The sequence below is a fragment of the Lissotriton helveticus genome, chromosome 9 (assembly GCF_964261635.1).
Source record: "Lissotriton helveticus chromosome 9, aLisHel1.1, whole genome shotgun sequence".
Classification (NCBI taxonomy): domain Eukaryota; kingdom Metazoa; phylum Chordata; class Amphibia; order Caudata; family Salamandridae; genus Lissotriton; species Lissotriton helveticus.
The window spans coordinates 608,521,547-608,534,941 of NC_136070.1; the positions used below are offsets into that span (position 1 = coordinate 608,521,547).

The following is a 13,395-nucleotide window of genomic DNA, read 5'->3' on the forward strand; positions in this document are numbered from 1 at the left end:
ACTGACGCACAAAGAGGTGAGTGATCCGGTACCATGGGACAAAGACTGTTTGATGGCATTCTTACAGCTGAGAGAGGACCTGTGTCGTGCTCCGGCATTGGGAATGCCTGATTACAATAAACAATTCTTTCTTTACTGTTGTGAGAGAGAAGGTTGTGCGTTGTCTGTGTTGGTCCAAATCCATGGGAATGCCCGTAGACCAGTTGCTTATTTCTCAGCTACTTTAGACCCAGTAGCCGCAGCGTTGCCCGGATGTCTCAAATCCGTTGCTGCAACGGGTGTCAGCATTGAGAGATGTGAAAATATTGTTATGGGGCACCCGTTAGAGGTGTGCGTGCCACATTCTGTTGAACTGTTGATGACCAGGACCAAAACACAGCATCTGACCAATAGCAGGCTCACGCGCTATGAGCAAGTTATTCTTGCTGCAGAGAACGTGACCCTCAAGAGATGCTCTGTTTTGAACCCTGCTACCTTAATGCCACTTCCAAATGATATTGATGATGATGATGAATATACAGACCATGACTGTCTCGATGTGACTGAACTATGCACCAAACCCAGACCCGACATCGTAGATGAGCCACTGACGGACCCAGATGAAGTTTTCTTTGTCGATGGCTCATGTGTAAGAGACGAAGTTGGGCAGTTGAGAGCAGCTTATGCTGTTTGTACAATTGAAGGAGTTGTGGAAGCAGGGTGCCTGGAAGGAGTAAACTCCGCTCAGGTAGCCGAGATTATTGCCCTAACACGTGCTTGCTTAGCAGGCAATCAAATTCGAGTCACCATCTACACCGACAGCCAATACGGGTTTGGGGTAGTTCATGATTACGGGCAGTTATGGTCTCAAAGAGGGTTCATGACTTCTTCAGGCTCTCCCATTCGCAATGGAGAGTTTGTGCGCTTGTTGTTAGAAGCATTGCAATGTCCAGCAAGTATCGCAGTTGTAAAGTGCATCGCACATACCAAAAATGAGGACTTTGTTTCAAAAGGCAATAGATATGCTGATGAAGTTGCGCGGTATTGCGCAGAACAAGGTTACTCTTTCACAGAGGTGGATGTGGGTGGAATAAATGTAAGAACTGAATTAGCCATGATACTGGAAACTGTTGATACTTGGGATGAATTGTCAACCATGCAAGAAAATGCTCCTGATTCAGAGAAAGAAACATGGGAAAAGGCAGGATGTGTAATGGGTGAGACTCATTTTTGGGTCTCAGCAGACGGCAGAGCAGTGTTGCCCAATGAGATGGTGAGTCCAATGGCTAGACTCATACATGGTCCCGTACACTTAGGGAGAGATGCTATGCTGAGAGTGTTTAGACAGACTTGGTACAATCCTAAGTTTAGAATAGCAGCAGAAGCAGTGTGCCAGCGTTGTGTGACCTGCCAGCAGCTGAATGTAGGGAAAAGAACACCAGTTGCACTAAGTCACATAGGAAGGTCTGGAGGTCCATTCAACAGAATGCAGATAGATTTCATTGAAATGCCAAGATGCAACCGCCTCCGCTATGTCCTGGTGGTTGTTTGTGTGTTCTCCAGATGGGTTGAGGCATACCCTACACGTAGGTGCGACACCCTCACAGTGGCTAAGTTACTGCTTAGAGAACTTATCCCTCGGTTCGGGGTGCCGGCCTTTTTGGAATCAGATAGGGGAACACATTTTAACAGCGAGCTTGTGAAGATGATTTGTGTTGCACTGAATATAGACCAGAAGCTCCATTGCAGTTACCGACCAGAAGCCTCAGGAATTGTGGAACAAATTAATGGCACGATCAAGTCCAGAATAGCGAAAGTTTGCTCCTCAACGACCCTGAGTTGGCCTGATGCCCTGCCATTGGTACTCATGAGCCTTCGTAGTACCCCAGACAGAAGAACAGGGTTGTCACCACATGAGGTGTTAATGGGGAGAGCAATGAGACTGCCATCTATTCCAGCTACTGCACTGTTAAATATCACAGATGATATGATCCTGGACTATTGTAAGGGGCTGTCTGACGCCATGCGTTCTGTGTCCCTTCAGGTGCAGGCTGCAGAGGTTCCAGCGTGCCAGGGCCCTTGCCATGACCTGTATCCTGGGGACTGGGTCCTGGTGAAGAAACATGTGAGAAGAAGCTGCTTGGATATTCGTTGGCGTGGGCCCTACCAGGTCATCCTGATCACAAGTACAGCTGTAAAGGTGGGAGGCCTGCCCAACTGGATACACGCGTCGCATACGAAAAGGGTTCCAGCACCTCTGGAAACAGCTCCTCTCTCGGATGGACGTCCAGCTGAGGACCAAGAAGCCATAGAGGGGGCTAGCCAAGCTGTAGAGGTGCCAGTGGAAGCAGGGAACGAGTCTGACCAAGCTGAGGACGGTCAGTACAACAGCGAAACAGAAGACGCTACAGAAGGAGAAGACAGCTGGGAGTACGAGTCTGACCCTGACAGGTCTGAAAGAGAGCGAGAACAGACCAGAAGGAGAAGGAGTAGAAGGGCACGTGGAGAAGCAAGTTGGCCACAAAGAAGAAGTTCTAGCCTGAGGTCAACTCCAGAAGCAACCCTTCCTCCGATATCAGAAGACTCAGACCCAGAAGAAGGTGCTCAGGGCGCTGAAGCACCCGACCGAAGAAGGTCAAGAAGAGTGCGTGTGCCTAACAGAAGATACTCCACACCTGAGTGGACATATCTGGCGACAAATGTCTGTGAAACCGGAGACAGGGAGGATCCGAGCGGTGGTGGTGTCCAGTTCTGAGCCCATTATCACCGTGGAAATACAACTGTTGGTACCCGGTGTCGAACAAGAAGGGTCACTAACATTCGTGCTCCCCAGACCTCCCCGCCTCAGCAAGTTAAAACACATGTTTCTTACAGAATTGAAATTCCCCGACTTTGGTACCACGATAACAGCACATGAAGAGCATACTCTTCGCATGGAAATATTGAACTATGCTATTGAAGCTGCAACCACAAATCTAATAGTCGATTGTTAAAGGACTTTGTAAATAAAGCAAGCAGAAGAAAAGAAGATTACCTAGCGCCCAGGAAGCAGAGAATTTTAGGGAACCCCTTGAGTGGATGGAGAAGGACTAGGGTTGTCTTTTTGAACTGTGAAAGGACTTTTTGCGAAAAAGGCTGTCAGCCTCCAGCTGTGTGGATTCTAAAGACAAAAAAGGATTGAAAGAGACTGTAAAGGAACGAGAGGAAAAGAACTTTTTTTGCAAAGAGAAAGGGAAAAGCTAGATTGTCTGACGAAATGGAGGCCGGCACCCCGAACCGCAGAGCTAAATGTATAATAGGTACACTAATAGTAGGAGTGATAATATTAATAGCTTTAGTGGTAACAATTTCTTATGTAAAGGGACATGAGGAAGAGGTAAAGGTAACTGATGCGAATTCTGTAGTAACACTTACACCCACTGTTGCAGGTGAGAAAAGGGAAAACACTCAAGAGAAAGCGTTATTGGCTGCAGAAGTCCGCAGGTTACATGTAGACGAGTCCCAAGGAGACTTTAGGTCAAATGCTTATGCTAAACTTTTGTATGAATACGTGGATGCCATGGAGGTTAAGGATTGCTACGTCTGCATGCAGTTGCCTGCGTCTGTAGATGAAGGAATTCGATATCATCACCTCCCTCTGACATATGGCATTACATGTAGCTTATTGCTTAGTATATTTTATGAGAGAGATAGTTTTGAATACTATTTCTCCAATTATGATTCTGTGTTGCCAGAAGTCCCGAATTATAAGCAGATGAATAAATGGGATTACTGGAAGAGTGAAGACAGATTGGCCAAATTCTTCATTCCTTGGATTACCTTAGATACTTCACATGCCCGTAGAAATAATCTGACATGCAAGGTGTCAGAAGTCGAGAAAAAGTTCATAGGGCAGGTGGATGATCGTTACAGGAGACAAAAGATTTTGAAAAAATCAGGACAAGGGAAATTAGATTGGACCGAGGAAGAGAAGTCACATAAGAGAAAGGGTAGTAGTGGTCCAATAGCTTTAGATAAAGCGCAGAAAGGAAAGTTATGTCTTCACCGAGCCAAAACGTATTATGAAAATGTATACGTGGGTGAAGTTGACTGTGAACATGCTTTTAATTTAGAGTACTACACTAAGGATTTCCTGAAGGGAATGCAAGTAATTCCAAATGTGTATTTTGTATGTGGAAGAAATGCTTACGTGAGACTACCTGACAACTGGTATGGATCATGTTACTTGGCAATTGTCTTCCCCAAAATATATCATGCACAAGACTTATTGATCATTGAGGGCCAGACATCATCGAGGGGAAGGAGAGATTTAGGCGATGCAGAAATGGTTGGAGATGTCTTTGGAGCTATGTTCCCTCTTTTGGGAATAATCCTTAATGATGTTAAAATTAGACGACTGGCAACAGTTGTCGACAGGTTGTCTGCCAGCACTGCTCAGTCCTTAATGCTGGTAGAAGGAGAGATGCAATCGATAAGGGCTATGGTTCTTCAAAATCGGCTTGCATTAGATGTCTTATTAGCAAAAGAGGGCGGAGTCTGTAAGGCTTTGAAGGTTCAGGAATGTTGCACTTACATTCCAGACCTTTCAAAACCCCTTGAGAAAGTTATTAAGAACATAACTAATATACACAAAGAGATCGAAGACTTGAGTAGAGAAAATGTCTGGGAAAAGGTGGGCCACGGAATGAGTACAGTTGGAGGGTGGTTTTCCACCTTAGGCAAAAGCTTTATATGGTATATCCTAAAGCCTATCATCATAATATTGATCTGTGGGATAATATTGTGGGGATTGGTGAGGGTATTCAAATGGTACAGAGCAAGAAGGTCAGAAAGGGCCCAAAGAGAACAGTTGCAGAGATTGGCTGCCATACAAGATAATCAGTACAGGAGCCTGAGAGCTCTGGAAGCGCAGAGAATGCCAGCAATAACTGCAGTTTAAATGTTAGTGATGACCCCGAGAGGTCATCAAAGGGGGGAACTGAGAGAGCGCAAACTGATATAAAAATATGAGTACATCACACTTACCTATAGAGAGCATAATTCATGAAGAGAAATGCCATGAGTGCTAATAGTATCTGAAATTATATTCTAAATGTATAGCTAATATAGAGATTTAAGTAGAAGTGGAATTAATACAGAAATGTGTGACATTATATGATTTTATTAGACGTGATTATTTTGAATCTATGTCGTGTAGCTGTTAACATATAAGATGGTCTGTGGTAAAACGCAGAACGTGGTAGGCCTCAGGGCCAGAGCTGGAGCTAAAAGGGAAGGTGTTTCTTTTCACGACACAGATTGTTTAACGTTTTTTGGTCATTGCATTAATGGGCCATGATTTAGAGTAATGTTTTCTAAATAATAGAATAAGAGTTTTAACATGCTTTAATTAAATGAAGAAATAGAATGCTATAATCATAATGTGAAATATTGTAGGCCTGAAATGTTTTAGCAGTAATTTACACGTACATGTCTGGGCTGAGAAATGTTGCAAGCCTTTTTAGAAGTCTATGAGAGTTGGGTTCTTGGCGGCAGATATCTGTCTGCAACAGGAAAGGGGGGATCCAATTATAAGTGAATGAATAGAGGCCTGTTCAGTAGACGGCCCAGACATGGAGGAGGGTTCTGGAATGTTTAAGGGGTATCAGCGGGCCGGAGAAGAGACTGAGAAGCAAGGTCAACTCTAACGTCTGAGGCCCAATACAAAGCATCATGGAAAAAGCCTGAAGTTGCACCACGTGAGAGGCGTTTCGCAAGGGGCGTCTCAAATGTTGTTGACTATTTTGTATTAGGGACAGCACCCCTGGGTGGAGTTAGAGCAGAGACCTGAGGACCCTTTAGAGAGCGGATGGGTAGGCAGTGAGGGGTCATGACTGGAGAATTTTAGGTTTTCACCAAGAGACTTAGAGTGGGTGACTTCCCTTGGGGGTCATTCATTGCTGACACCTTTGTTAGGTTGGGATTTGGTTAAGTAGGGATACCATCTAGAACAGGGTAGGGACGCCTAACCTGTGTTTGTTTTCCTCCAACCTAAATGAAGGAGAGATATGCGTCTATGCTGATAGCTTTGCTATTTTTAGAACTTGTGTTAGTGATTTCTGTTGCTCGTCTGAGGGCTTTTCGAGAGCACATGTATGTAATTGGACCTGTGTATCTCGTGAATCTCATTCTGAGATGCTTGTATTTGCAGCTCATTATATCTTTACAATAAACTTTTGAAACCTAGAAGTTGTCCGTGATCTTTGAGAGTAGAGTCCTTTCTTGGGTGAACTAATTTGCAGATAGGTGTACTGTTTCCTTCCAAGACAGGCAATAAAGGTTCAGTCGACCAGATCGAGGTTTGGATCAATAGATATAAGGTATCGATCAAAATCTCGCCCTTTCAACATTTTTAATTTTTAATAAAAAACGCGATATTAAACACTGCCCTGCGGGCCCGGCTTACAGCTTTAGCCAGAAGGAAGGTACTTTGGTCGGGAGGCGCTGTGCTGGAAGGTAAAAAAAAAAAAAAAGATGCACCTATAAACTAGGCGGTCTGCCTCGTGGTTATATAAATGGAGCCCCCTAGGAGGGCGACACACCCATATTCCCCCGTCTCCCCAAAACTCACACCATAAAGGTCCGCATCACATCCCGCTGCTGCTGCAGTTACCACTTTTTGCTCATCTCGTTAACGACCTTAATATAACAATATCCTGTGGTAAACAGCTGGCATGTTCGAGCAGGAATGAAATCCCGACATGTGACGCACGAGAAAATCCAGCGCTTTCATGGCAGACATCTTAAAAACAAAGAATGAATGTCCCGAATGGAAGGGGGGAGGTGATGTGTGTATGTGTGTGGGGGGGAAGGGGGGGGGGGGGGTAATGTCAACCAAAATGACAACATCCTCTGTCGTTCAAGTGCCTTTAAGAACTGCCTACAATGCGCAGAGATGCCACTGGATAACCATGCAATTGTCGACAATATAAACGACTAGCCCCGAGGTAGCCATCTTTGATATCAATCGGGGACTCCCAATTACACATAAACAAGGGGGCGTTACAGTGAAACAAGGAACACGAAATCTGCATATCTCTTAGTCTAGGGGGAAAGGGGTGTGGAAATAAAAAAAAAATGCTGCTTGTAGGCATTATCAAACCGCATTTCTTATCTTAAGGCTGCGACGGGAAGCGGTCGAGACAGTGCCAATTAAGAGGACTAGGGGAACAGGTGGACGAGCGACCACGAAATCCTACAATGGCGACAGGCAACAAGTGAAACAAGAAGCGAAGAAAAGGGAAATGGTGAGCCAGCAAACAGGGTTACCAAATGCAGATTTTATGAAAGATGGAATGGAGTTTGCATAGCTGGGTTCATTAAAAAAAAACATCATAGAATTTCGCCAACTTCCGAAGTTTAAAGGAAAAAAAATAGTGTATGAAAAATCATGCAAAAGCGCTCTGCAGGTGAAATAACCTACACAAGCTTTTTGGAGAATTCCGCTGCAGTAAAAATGTTTTTGTAAGAAATTTCGCACAGAGGTGAAGTTTTCCAAAGGCGACAAATGTCCGATGTTCATAGTTACAAAGTTCGTCAACTTTGCCAAATTTCACACACCCCCAAACAGAAAAAAACATACAATATATTAAATTTGCTAAGTTTTCCAGCACGCAAGACTTTTTCAGTTGGAGTGATAGAAACCCAAGAATGACACCGGACTTTGCAATGTGAGAAATCCACACACCAGAAGGCGAGGCACGCTATTCCTATAAAAGCAAGACAAAACCAGAAACACAACAGACTACATAAACAAGGCCTTAGGATCTACCAAAAATATAGAACCAGACACGAAGCAAAATTAAGCACTAGTGCTTAGGAAAGAAAATTGGGAGGAGTGGGACAGCTAAAATGTCAAAATATTTGCAGACGGCCACCAAATGATATGGCTAGCTTAGAATAGTCATAGGTCAACTTTTTACCAGACTATAGCCCACCAGCACATAGAATTGTGGTTTTAGTTTAATATTTCTTGCTGACATTGTCCTGTGGGGAGGGAAAGGTGAAGAGCACTCAGCAGAGAGTCTTCGCGTACTCGGCGGACGACGGAGTATACCACACTTTGCTGCCAGCTACAAACAATTTCTTGGATTTGGACTTAGACCGACAGATTATGACTCTACGCTGATTTATATATTTTTGGACCGGATGGTACAAACGATAATCAATTTAATATATTTCCCTGATGAAGTCTGCTGTAACTGTCAGCTGTAGACGAAACACGTGTTGGTAAAAGGCAAAAGGGTATCTGTAAAGACGGTGGAATAAACAACCTCTGAAACCACAACCTCAGCTTGGAAGATTCTGTGTGCTTGGACTAACTGATGGACTATTGTAGGACTTGATCTTCATTGAGGGGGATTGTTGGCTTCCCCTCCTCTTGAAGCACCAGTTTGATAATTTTGTGTTCTAAATATTTGATGTTGTTCACTTTTTCCTAATTATTAGTAGAGTGCACCTAATTCACCTAGCCAAATCTTGTTCTTCAATAGCACTCAGCTGAGATTCTGTCCTTTTCACCCCCAACACTCACTACTGCCACAGCCCAGCCATCCATATTACAAAGCATATAACGGAATGTGTATTGTCATAACAGAAATAAATAGTCAATTTGTTATGTTATCTGTTACTGCTACAGATATAAAAGAAGGACTATCTTTGGCTTTCAAAAGCATAATTGACAGCATTAGTGTTTTTTGTACTTCATTAAGCATACACAGGTGCATTGGAAATATGCAATTATGCGGCTGCCGCGTTTTTCCGCATCTTTATGGATTTGCTGCATTTGCCACTTACTCCATCATCTGCTCCATAATCTGTAGATTTGAACCCCCCCAAAACAATTGTTTCTAGCTCAAACGGATCAAAATCTACTAAAAACATGGCAACACATTCCTGCAAAGTGGAAAGCCTTCCGCAAAGGTTGATTGGCCACCTTTTAACTGCTTATTGCTGTATTTGTGTGTTAAATTGTTATTAACAGAGTGAAATCTGATCCCAGGCATTATTCCCATGTGTAAAAATGATTAAATAATGAAGTAATACTACCACAAAATGTGCTGTATTATGCAGCATAATTAGCCTTTTCTTGCCGCATACTTTAGTCAACACTGCAACAGAATCCCAGTGGCCCTGGGCATACAAGATTCGGTTGCTTGGCTTGGGTAATAACTAAAGGTGGAGATAACGCAGTAGACATTGTTATTGCATTTGTTGCACATTTTAGTATAATTTAAAGAGAATTCTGTGCGCCCTCTGAGACTGTTTTCAGCCTGCTGTTTCATTTTGTCCTTTGTTTCTATATTTTGCAACTCTCCCATCTTTGTTCCCACCTTATCTACCACCTGACCCCAGTTGATGGCCCTGGGACTCTTCCAATTGACTTCTTGTAATCAGCCATACACTTTCCCATCAGTGAACTCCCACCTCCTTCACCTTTCCCCATTACATAAACTCTCATCCCAGGGCATCCAGTCTGGACGCCCAGGCACAGGACAGACAAGACAGGCAGATTGAGGGTGTCTTCCCTGTTTGGGCCTGAAAGTCCCTAGTGACAGAACTACTTCCTCTCTCCTCTAAAGCCCTTCCTTGAACCCTGTTTTCACTCATGGGAGGACTTCAGAAGCCCCTGTGTGGTTTAACAGTCCCTCCAACAGGACCCCTATGGCTTCTGGGTAGATTTCACAGAGCACTCCATTTGAAGCCTCAGTGGGTTGGAATTTTTTGAAGTTGCTGAGTGGATGCCATACAAGCTATCCGCTCTAACCGATGCTCATCGGTGGCGAAGTCTACAGTTGATACTGTCCACTCTAAAGCTGGAGAGTACCACCATGCACTACACTGGTGACTCTCACACTGAGTACATCTGGTTAGAATTACTTATGTGCACTTAGTTGGAATCAGTAGGTTGTAGCCCCCTTGCCCATCCTTCACAGAATGCAGCATCTTCCGCCTGGACCCCATTTCTTTTCCAAGGGCTAAGGTCAGATGGGACAGAGGTGGGGCCTGGGAATGCTCCCAGGCAGTTGAGGAAACGGAAACGGCAGGAAACAAAGGATTATGTGACTAAAGATGGCCTGGAAGGAGCAGGAAATACCAAGACACAGATTTCCTTTTGAGAGCAGTCAACTTTTTTTGTCCAGTTTAATAAGATGATCAGACGAGCAGCTGCCTGACATTCAGATATTCTTCCCTACTTAAATACAAAAGCAAATATCTTGCTATCCAAACCCCCCTTTTGGGGAAGAATCCACAGCTCACTTGAGGGATCAGCTTAAGTGAAGGGTTCATGATGTCCTTGTAGATGTAAAATAAAAACACCAATTTATAAAGGCACGCTGGAGTATTCCTCTTCTACTGCAAGAACCGACAATACAACTGGAGCACAGAGGACATGCTTTGCATTATATGCATCATGGGATTCTGCTGAAGATTTACAAACAGGGCTCGAGTCGGGGTACTACGCGGGTGAACGGCGTCTGCCCACTTATTTTACCGGGTGGACGCCGTCCCCCTGCCAAACAGCTGGACTTCACTCTTTGGCCTCTCTGGGACGAGGAGATCGGTGCTCACAGCACGCTGCTCATGCACTGACTTCGCAGATGCAATCGCATCTAAGGGGTGAGCAAGGGGAGGCAATGAGCCTGATGGTGCAAGCCACCTTTCGTGACGTCACTTCCTGTCGTGATGTCACTTCCGGTGACAGCGTCTCCCCACTTTTTTCTTTAGGACTTGTGCCCCGTTTACAAACCCTATGGTGTGGCTATTCTACGTGCCACATCCCACACTAATTAGTTTCCCTACCCAAACCTGGTGAAACATGGAATGTGCCAAGCCTGATGTCATGGTCCTTGGCCAGATAAATAAGATTTAGCTCCTTGAAATAACCATAAATCAACACTATTAACACATCACAGTAGCTGAATCAGACACTGGTCTGTGATGGGAACTGCACAATCATACGAATACTGTCAGTGTCAAAAGTGCCATGACGGCACGCCAACAGCGCAATGTGCACCGCTACGTAAAACAAGAAAACTGTTGTATTGCATCTGCATTTCTATCAGTCAAAAGCATCAATCTCTACATATCATGAAACTCGAGGGTCAGACGTACCTTTTACCAGTCGAAGATAGTCTGACAAAGACCTTATTCGTATCTGGGACAACCTTCTGGATGAAGACCTGGTGGTCGTCCCTTTCACCAAAAGGACCTAAGAAGAAGCACAATCGGAGAAAAATTCATACACACATCTCTGGACACTTGTGGCTTCATGTTTAGTCCTCAGATCTGTGATGAAATACTCCCGCCACCCCCAGCTTGTAGATCCTTTTAATTAACATATTATGAACTACGCAGACGATGAATCGCACAGACTGATGGCTCAGTGACAGAATTAATCTTTCCAATGATATTCGCTTGACAGCAACCAGATCCATGTGATCAACCATTATTAACCCCTCCTAGATAGCTTGACAGAACATGTGTAAACATTTGATGTCTCTGATCAGTTCCGAGTGAACAAGTGTACATCCTTGCTTAACCAGGCACAGCAAAATCAACCTTGTTTGTATCCTTAGAAATGTTATTGATCAAATGATAGAGCCTTAATTACCCTATCATCGTCGAGAACACACTCTATACTAGAAAACATGTAGAACTGCTTCTGCAATTGGATTTGTTGCTTTTAACTTAAAATCAAGATGGCGTATGAAGCATTGCTTAAATTTTCATTGCTTTAATGTTGATAGTATGAGAATGATCGGATCGGTGAGGGGATGGCTGTACCTGTTGGGCTGATGGAACTGTGTATACAACTCTACGCAACTGCTCAGCCTGCCTTTTTTCAGTTTTGTATTTGGATGTCCTAAAAATGCTTTTCTCTTCTTCCCTGTTTTTTTCTAATATCTTCCCATTCTGTTTTGGGATATGTGATGTATTGACAGGGTTGGATTGGGATTGAAAATAGGCCCGGGCGCACAAAAAAAAGTGGCCAACATGTGCATATTGCCTTTCCGCAAAACACTGCTTTGGCGAAATTTTATTTAAAAAAAGAGGGGAGGGGGGGGGGGGGGGGGAGAAGAGTAAAAAAAAATGCACGGATTAGTTTACACTGTGAAACACACCTGAAAACAAGTGAGGCCACTTCTGCTCAGCCCCCCTGCTCATTCTGCATACATTAATGGACCAGCCCAGGGAGAGAAAGGGAGTGACACCTCTGCCTCGTTTGTAAAAGGGAGGTAATGGTCGCCCATCTGCCTCCAGAAAGGTCACTCAGGGCCCCACTGGGCCTCTGACGGTATCCGAACAACACAGAAACCACCCAAATCAGCCACTCAGACTTCTAAAAAAAAAAAAAAAACAGCCCACATCTGGAACTGGACATCGGCCCCTCAGGCATTGCCCGAGGGCCCGTGTTACCAAATCCGGCCCTGCGTATTGACTCCCAACAGTTCGGTTATGAAAATACCAATATCAAGATCACCCAGAGCAAGAAGAGTGATGACTAAAGAACCGCATTGAAATAGATAATTGTGAAGACTAACATTGGCCCCACTGTTTCACATCATTGTGAGTGGCAAGGGGGTGGGTACAACGTATTGATGAAAATCATACATGATTGTGGGAGGGGAAGAGCCCTCAACTGCTGTCCTCCTCAAAAGGAAACACGCCATGAGGTGCAGTTACACTGCAACAGAGCGCAAAAACAACACAGCAACACAGATTCATGCTGGAACATACACCGTACAACATGGCCAGGGCCGGTTCTATGATTTGCGAGGCTCTGGGCCAAAAATGAAAGCGCGAGACCCCTCTAATTTACATAAGTGACCCTATTCAGAGACACCGCGGGAGGCCCATTGTACTGGTTTTTAGCGCCCCCACAGTTTTAACTTTCAGCCCACAAGCAATTCTCACACCTCCAGCCTGATAGGTGTAAGAATTGCTTGTGGGCTGAGTTAACACTGTGGGGGTGCTAAAATCCTGTACAATGGGCCTCGCGCAGTGTCTCTGAATGGGTCTCCTTGCAATTGGGACACGGGGAAGCGTCTCCCTCCCCTAGTCCTCCAGACACCATCCCTGAGAGGCCCAGGGAGGGGACCCCTCCCATAGACCCTAATTGCAAGGAGACAGTAAAACAACAGGGCACACGATCGGTACGGGCCCCATGCTGGTGGGATGAGTGCGAGGCCCTGGGCAGCTGCCCACGCTGCCCATGCCTAGCGCCAGCCCTGAACATGGCAAAGTATTTTACAAAACTTTTTAGCAGACAAATTACAGGGCGAGTTTTCTGATACTCTGCTCATCACAGCCATTTCTAGTCAGGCACAAAGACGGCTACGGTCCATTGTTTGGCAAACTAACCAGGGAAACTGT

The 13,395-nt window shown here is 44.7% G+C and overlaps 1 protein-coding gene across 1 annotated transcript in view; it reads right to left on the reverse strand.

The window, feature by feature from the left end:
• The window catches only part of SHKBP1 (SH3KBP1 binding protein 1), a 306,095-nt gene that overhangs the window by 71,593 nt on the left and 221,107 nt on the right, over positions 1–13,395 (reverse strand). Inside the window, exon 15 of the mRNA XM_078660638.1 lies at positions 11,134–11,230. Coding sequence (XP_078516764.1) covers positions 11,134–11,230 — 97 coding nt within the window. The remainder of the gene's footprint in view (positions 1–11,133; positions 11,231–13,395) is intronic.